The sequence below is a fragment of the Dipodomys spectabilis genome, unplaced genomic scaffold (genome assembly GCF_019054845.1).
Source record: "Dipodomys spectabilis isolate Male_0828 unplaced genomic scaffold, ASM1905484v1 ptg000231l, whole genome shotgun sequence".
Taxonomy (NCBI): Eukaryota; Metazoa; Chordata; class Mammalia; order Rodentia; family Heteromyidae; genus Dipodomys; species Dipodomys spectabilis.
Genome location: NW_024870908.1, coordinates 8084337 through 8091748, shown reverse-complemented (window position 1 = coordinate 8091748; position 7412 = coordinate 8084337). Strand labels below are relative to the sequence as shown.

General features: G+C 54.5%; 1 protein-coding gene across 2 annotated transcripts; it reads right to left on the bottom strand.

Annotated features, from left to right (window-relative positions):
- Nucleotides 1-2489: 2489 nt before the first annotated feature.
- Ptx4 (pentraxin 4) lies at nucleotides 2490-6049 on the bottom strand. Of its 2 annotated transcripts, none has more exons than XM_042698478.1 (3): nucleotides 5909-6049; nucleotides 4267-4921; nucleotides 2490-3130 (listed from the first exon to the last, which is right to left on the bottom strand). In XM_042698478.1, the coding sequence occupies exons 1-3, from the start codon at nucleotides 6047-6049 to the stop codon at nucleotides 2490-2492; spliced, it is 1437 nt and encodes a 478-aa protein (XP_042554412.1). The 2 variants fall into 2 exon arrangements, with proteins under 2 accessions (XP_042554412.1, XP_042554413.1); XM_042698479.1 differs by having other exon boundaries at nucleotides 4267-4831.
- Between the last annotated feature and the right edge of the window lie 1363 nt (nucleotides 6050-7412).

Below are 7412 nucleotides of genomic sequence, written 5' to 3'. Positions count from 1 at the left end.
TGTCTTGGATCTGAACCCCTGGGGTGGGTAGAAGGAACTCACATTGCTTTTATTTCTTACCTAAGACTGAGATGAAGAATTCTACAACTAGGGCTGGGAAGGTGGCTCGAGGTAGAGCGCTTGCCTTGCATACATGAGCCCCTGGGTCCCATTCCTCAGCACCACATAAACTAAACAGAAAAGGCCAGAAGTAGCGCTGTGGATCAAGTGGTAGAGCGCTAGCCTTGAGCTGAAGAGCTGAGGGACAGCGCCCAGGCCATGAGTTTAAGCTCCACGACCGACAAAAAAAAAAACTGCAACTAAACCACCAGAGATCAACTCCTGCCTGCTTCTATGCAGGGGACCTGGCATTCCTCCAGGAATACTAAGCAGCTCACCAGCCTTTCCAAAAGAAAGGTGACACTTTGCTCCCTCTTCAAATGCAGAATGAGAAGAAGCAAAAGAATTCCAGAAATCACTGGAGGAGGTGAAGAGGAGAAAAAGATTGAGAAGGAGGGGCTCTCAGCCCTGAGTGTATAATCATAGGAGTCTGAGTCCAGCCTGAGCAGCATGGAGAGACCCTGTCTCACACACAAAGGCAGGCAGAGATAGATGGCTGTCCACCGAGTTCCATGGTCCTGGGAAAGGGAAAGCGTGCACACAGCATACCTCCACAACTGTGACTCAGGACCTGCCAGCGTAGGGCGGCCAGCTGGACTTGAGCTGAAGTCCTGGAGCACGGGTCCATGGGAGATGGGAGACATGCTGGTGAGAGGCTGAAGGGACTCATTGAGGTCTGCCGCCGGTGCAGCTGGGTATGGCTGTCATACCAGCTGGCTGCCTCCTTGTGGGTAAGGAGAGGCAGGCATTGGTCTAACCTCTGCAGAGCCGGTGCCACCTGCATAGGAGGCCTGGGCCCGGCTCTGCTAGTGTGAGGCAGAGGCCTGCCCCAGTCTACTCTCTTGCTTTCAAGATGGGAGTGGGCAATGTGTGAGTTCTGGGAACCAGGCCTGTTCCCTGCCTCAAGCCCCACAGGACTCCAAGAGTACCCTTTGGCCAAAGGCAAAACCGCCCATGGCTCCCGCTGCCTCCAACGGGTCATAGCGTTGGGGTCTTGCCTTTGGCTGCTCTTTGCGAATCTGAGGGTCAATTTTTTTTTCAATTACATTTAACGTACCTTTTCTAATTGCCAATGCATGTATTTTTTAGCTTGTCACAATATGGAATTCTTTTTTTTTTTTCTTTTGGGTCCTGTCATGGGGCCTGAACTCGGCCTGGGCGCTGTACCTCTGCTCTTCAGCTCAAGGCTAGTGCTCTACCACTTGAGCCACAGCGCCACTTCCGGCTTTTTTCTTTTTGCTTATGTGGTGCTGAGGAATGGAACCCAGGGCCTCATGCATGCAAGGCAAGCGCTCTACCACTGAGCCACCTTCCCAGCCCTGGAATTCTTTTTTTTAAAAAGATGATCAAAAGACACAATACTAAGTGATGTTGAAAAATGAAACATTTGCCAGGCATAGTGGAATATGTTATAATTCTAGGACTCAGGAGACAGAGGCAGGTGCAGCACAAGTTCAAGGACAGCCTGGACTACAAAAAAAAAAAAAAATCACAAGCCAGGAACAGGTTGTTCACACCTATAATCCTAGCTACTCAGGAGGCTGAGATCTGAGGATCGCAGTTCAAAGCCAGACTGAACAGAAAAGTCCATGAGATTCTTATCTCCAATAAACCATCAGAAAACCAGGAGTGGCGCTATGGCTCAAGTGGCAGAGTGCTCACATTGAGCTGAAGCGCTCAGGGACAGTGCCTAAGCCCAGAGTTCAAGCCCCACGACCAAATTGTGTGTGTGTGTGTGTGTGTGTGTGTGTGTGTGTGTATAATTCATCCACAAAAAGAATGAGATGCAAACATCCTACAGCATGCGGAATGTGGAAGACGTTATGCTGAGACTAGAGACACATGCCTGTCATCCTAGCTGTTTAGAAGGCTGAGATCTGAGGATTGCGGTTCAAAGCCAGTCCAGGCAGGAAAGTCTGTGAGAAAGCTGGAAATGGAACTGTGGCTTCAGTGGTAGAGCACTAGCCTTGAGCAAAAAATAGCTCAGGGAGAGTGCCCTGAGTTCAAGCCTGGGACCAACACACACACACACACACACACACACACACACACACACACACACAAAACATCCAGAAAAGGCAGACCCACAGGTAGATCTGGGGTGCCCAGGGCTAGGGGGGGGTATGACTGAAATTCTCTAGGACCAGATGGTGGTGATGTGGCTGGGCAGGTCAGCACATTTACAAAAACCTTTGAACTGTGGACTAGAAAAGCCCATTTATAGCATGAAAATTACACCTCATGAAGCTGATTTCAAAGCATTGCCTGTCTGTCTTTAATGGCAGCCCTGGCAGCCCCACCACCACAGCATGACAGTACAGGTCTGACCGGCTGCCCGCCAGGGTGCTGGAAAAAGGAAACCTCCCAGGCCCTCTCCGCAGGGTGCCGTCTCAAGGACAGTGCTCCAGGCAGGTGCAGCTGATCCTCCGCACAAATCCCCCGGCCCACGTGGCATTGGCTAATGTCAGAATGGCACCTGTGGGGAGCCCTCTCCCCATGGCGAGGTCTGCCACTTCCCCAGGGACCAGGGCCCGGTCCCAGATGGCCAGGCCCGCCACGCTCCCCACGAAGGCCTCAGCACCGTCAAACCCACCCCCTACGAGGTCTTGTTCCTGGCCCACCACGAGGGACCCTCCGGGAGGGATCTCGTAGCCCGCTCTGAAGCCCGAGCCTGTGGCCGCCAGCCTGCGGTCCACGTGCAGCCAGTACCTGCCCTCGGTGGACGCCCAGACCACACACACATGGTGCCACTGGCCGTCCAGCAGCGGCTGCAGCGGCAGCTCCCTGAAGGCTGGGTCTCCAATCACAAAGTGGACGGAGCCGGGGGCCAGGGAGTCCCGGCCATGCAGCACCAGCTTGTTGTCGTTGTCCTGGGTGGCGTAGGAAAGAAGGGTGCCCAGGTAGCCAGCGGCCGCGCGGACCCAGCTGCAGAAGGACAGGGCTCGCAGGGCTGTGAGCAAGCTGGGACTGAAGGAGAGCACGTTCTGTGTGGAGGCATTCGGGAAAATAAACACAGGGCCCACGTTGCAAACTAGAAAAAGAGGGGGGAGAAGAATCAGTCCCCGAACTGTTCACGAACCCGGAATTAGCGAGCTCCCTGAGCTGCCGTGTCGTGCTGACTTGCAGTGACAACTATACCTGGCCACAAGATCACCCACTCCATGGGTAGGACCTGGGAGCGAAGGCAGCCTGCCAGGACCGGCTACATGCCTGGGTGAGCTGAGCTATCTGCCCACAGTGCCGACCAGAAGCTCCCTACCACTGGAGGAGCCTCCGCCTGACTGCCCTTCCACTCCTGAAACCGATCACCACCCATTTACCAATGGAAAGCAGCCCAGCTCCGGGCAGGAGCAGGAAGATCATGAGTTAGAAGCCAGCCTGGGTAAAGTGAGACCCTATCTGAGGATCACGGTTCAAAGCCAGCCTGTGCAGGAAAGTTGTGAGGCTTTTACCTCTAATAAACCACCAGAAGTGGAGCTGTGGCTCAAGTGCTAAAGAGCTATGTTTGAGTGAAAGTGCTCAGAGACAGCACGCTGGCCCTGAGTTCAAACCCCATGACCAACAACAACAACAACAAAAACAAAAGGCTGATTGTTTAACTCAAGTGGCAGAGAAGGCAGCCCTGGGCTTGATCCCATTATAGGAGAAAACAAAAACAAAAAACCCAGCCCAGGCCCGGGTCTATTACTTTTGTAGCTGGTGGTCAAATCCACCGTGGGTCTCACACAGCTCAGGTCAAAACCGTGGCCAGAGAGGTTTCCTCCACAGGACACAGAGACACAGAGAAAAAGCGGCCTCATCCCCCAGCCCAGGATGGAGGTGCCTGTGGTCCCTGGCTGCAGCTCTTCCTAGAATCCTGACATAACTGTCAAACCTCTGCCTTTGTCCGGTTTCTGCTTCTGCCGCACCCGTCTTGCTTTCTGGGGCTCCTCCTTCCTCTCCCTCCTCCCTGACTCCCAGTAGTTACATGGGGCCACTAGGATAATCTAGGATCATGTCCCTGTCTAAACCCATGACAGCGACCCTGAGAGACACCCTTCTGCTGTGTAAGGACCATGGTGACCTGGCCCAGCGGGGGCCTGCAGACAGCCCTTGGGGAGGAAGCTCAGGAGGAGCTGGAGGGGCAGCTGGATCTCTGAGGTGGGGCATCAGGCCTGGGACACTTACTATGTCCCTGTCCCTGGGGGGCCCGTGCCAGCTGAGACGGGTCCTGGGGGCGCACGAGAGACCGATGGACGCTCGGGTCGGGGAGGGCGGAGGTGTCCTCAGGGTGATTCTGGAGTGCGGAAGCCCCCGGTGTCTGCCTACCCCTCTGCAGCTGCAGGGAGCCTGGGCCTGGCTTTGCGGGCCGAGAGGGGGTCAGGGCGAGGGTCAGTGGCGGGACTGAGGGGCTGTGATGGTCAGTCTGCAGACGCCCCTCGAGGATGGCCAGTCTGGCTCCCTGGCTGTGGATCTGGCGCATCAGGCGGGCCAGTGTGGCCTGCATGGCCTGCACGTCCCGTGCCAGGCCAGCCAGGGCTTCCTGCCGCGCCTTCTGCTCATCTGCCTCCTGTGCCCGCTGCCTGCCCTGCGCACTCAGAGTAAGGTGCAAGGCCTGGAGCTGCGTGTCCACCTTCCGGCTTCTGCGCTGGCTCTTCCTCACCCAGCTCTTCAGGTGGGCCAGGTTCCCCCAGACTATGGCCTGGGACCTGTTGACTGCGAGAGCCGTGGCCTGGCTGTCTTCCTCCAGGCTCTGGAACCGGGCATCGATGTTGTAGGACACGTTGTAGTTGCTGGCAATGCTTTGCAGGTGTGTTAAGGTCACCTCTTGGAATCTCCAAAACTGCAAAGAGGTCACAGCATTTATGGGGGGGGGGGGGAGGGAGACTGTTTCCACTCATAGCAGAAGCACCTGCAGCACCGCCTGGTGACAGGGTTGCTCATGCCGTGACACCGGAGACGTGGGCAGATAAATGGCCATGGCTGGTCCTGCAGCTTCACAGTGAGGGCTGGGGGCTCCAGGCGCACAGTGGCTGTCCTTCCCTGTGGTCAGCGGCTTGTCCTGCCTAGCTTGCGGGGGGAGGGGGGGCTGCCGGATGGGGGATGGGCCGTGGGATCCCTTTGCTGGAATAGAAGGAGGACACACGCAGGGCCCTCGGGGCTATCTATAATCTCTGCTTTGAGATGCACTAGAACCTTCTCAGTCCCATACCTGGGGTAGTCTGGGAACCTTGGGCCCCCAAGCTCCCTGCTGCTCAGGCCTCTGGGATGCCTGGTGTAGTTTCGCAGGCCCTGCCGCAGATCATCTGACTGTACTCAGAGCCCGGGCCAGCTGGTACTCAGAGCCCGGGCCAGCTGGCCCTTTCCTGGTGTCCAGATAGGTGAAAATGCCATTATCTGCTAGCAAAAAATCCCCCCAAACCCCAAACCCATCAAACCAAAAACAAAAAAAACCTTAAACTGCAAGCTCATGTCCACAGAGCACCAATGCTTACAGCTGTTTCTGTAACATCCACCATTCATCTGTTGCCATTAAAAAAAACAAAACAAAAAACAAGCCAGGAGCTGGTGGCTCACACCTGTCATCCTAGCTACTCAGGAGGCTGAGATCTGAGGATCGAGGTTCAAAGCCAGCCCGGGCAGGAAAGACCGTGAGACTCTTATCTCCAATACTACCAGAAAACTGGAAGTGGCGCTGTGGCTCAAGTGGTAGAGCACTCGCCTTGAGTTGAAGAGCTGAGGGACAGCACCCAGGCCCAGAGTTCAGGCCCACGACCGACAAAAAATAAAACAAAAATCAACCCAACTGCCCCAAGTGAGGCCCGCCTACCTGCTCTTCTAGTCTACGGAGCCTCTCAAAAAATGGTTTTCTTTGCCCCGCTGGGCGTGTTTCCTGAGATGAAGCCCCATGTAGATATACTAGCATGAAGACAAGGAGGAAAGACAGAGTCTTCCTCCCCGAGCAACCCATGGTGAGAGGTGTGGAGGTCCAGCAGGCTCCACCGAACGCAGGAAGCCTCGTCTCCCCACACATCTGCCTTCCCCCGTATCTTCTCTCTTCTTGGATGAGTGGTTTTCCTTCCTCAGCCCTGGCTGGATGTAAGGTTCTTCCTGCCACCTTAATGAAAGGCATGTGCCTTGAGGCGCATGGGCTCTGAGAAGAACCCTGGGTTCCCAAGGAAACAAGTGTTAAAACAGAAGCAAACAGTTTATTTTGGAAAGTCATTCCACGGGGTGCATGCGAGGCCTGGTCCGGTTGGCCCAGAAACTGATGGGAGCTAATGGCTCTAACAGGAGCACATGGACTTGCAGAAGCAAGATGGGCAACCCCACAGGGGCCTGCAACTCATCGGAGCCAGGTCTGCACTGGCCTCCGATTTGGCCATGTATGGCCTTTCTCGCTCTCTCGGAAAGGGAACTAAAATGTGATTAGGAGTTAATTTTTTTTCAAGGACCTGATTACTTTCGTTATATTTGTTGCTTGTTCTTCTGAAACAGGACTTGTTAAGAGTGTCTAGGCTGGTCTTGAACTCCTGGGCTTATGCAATCTTACCTGTCTCAAGTCTCCCAAGCAACCAGAATTACAAGGGTGTGCTGATACACAAAAACATAAAAAATTTGCACATTCATGGGATCATGATGTTTTAATACTTGAATACACTGTGTAATATTCAAATCAGGTTACACATAGCTGTCTCCTCCTGTTTTTTTTTTTTTTTTTTTTTGCCAGTTCTGGGGCTTGAACCCAGGGCCTGGGCACTCTCTCTGAGCTTGTGTAGACAAAGTGTCTTTGCAGAGCTGCAGATGGATTATCCAGATGGGTCCTGAGTCCCAACAGGCAAGCATCCTTGAGAGACTCAGATGGCAAGAGACCCAGAGCGATTGTTCCTGCAGAGATGGTGGTGGAGAAGGGAATGAGTTGCCAGGAAAAGCACCTGGAGCCCCCAGAAGCTGGACAAGAACAAAGATGGGCCCTCCCCCGACCTCCATGACCGTGGAAGGGTAATGTTACTTGAGGTTTGTGCTAATAAAACAACCCAGTAAAGCGTCCCCGGCCAGATATCCATCTTCCCCAGGACTGATGAGCCCAGAGCACCAGGCCAAGGGGTAGGCCACTGACCCACAGCTCGGCCTGGCTCATGGAAGGGATGGAGCCTGTCCTGGGGAACCACTGGCTCCTCAAGGCCCAAGATGGAGGAGCAGGCCTTATGCTTTCTGAACCAGGATGGTTTCCATTTAAAGCTGTTCATCCAGAGCAAGGCACTGGTGGCTCACGCCTGTCATCCTAGTACTCAGGAGGCTAAGATCTGAGGATCATGGTTCAAAGCCAGCCC

Bases quoted from the DNA above. Each gene is read 5' to 3' on its own strand.
- Ptx4 (XM_042698478.1), bottom strand. From the start codon at position 6,049: ATGGGTTGCTCGGGGAGGAAGACTCTGTCTTTCCTCCTTGTCTTCATG. The intron at 4,922-5,908 runs GTAGGCGGGCCT...ACCTCTTTGCAG, and splicing joins TCCGTAGACTAGAAGAGCAG to TTTTGGAGATTCCAAGAGGT. The intron at 3,131-4,266 runs GTAAGTGTCCCA...CTCTTTTTCTAG, and splicing joins CCCCCAGGGACAGGGACATA to TTTGCAACGTGGGCCCTGTG.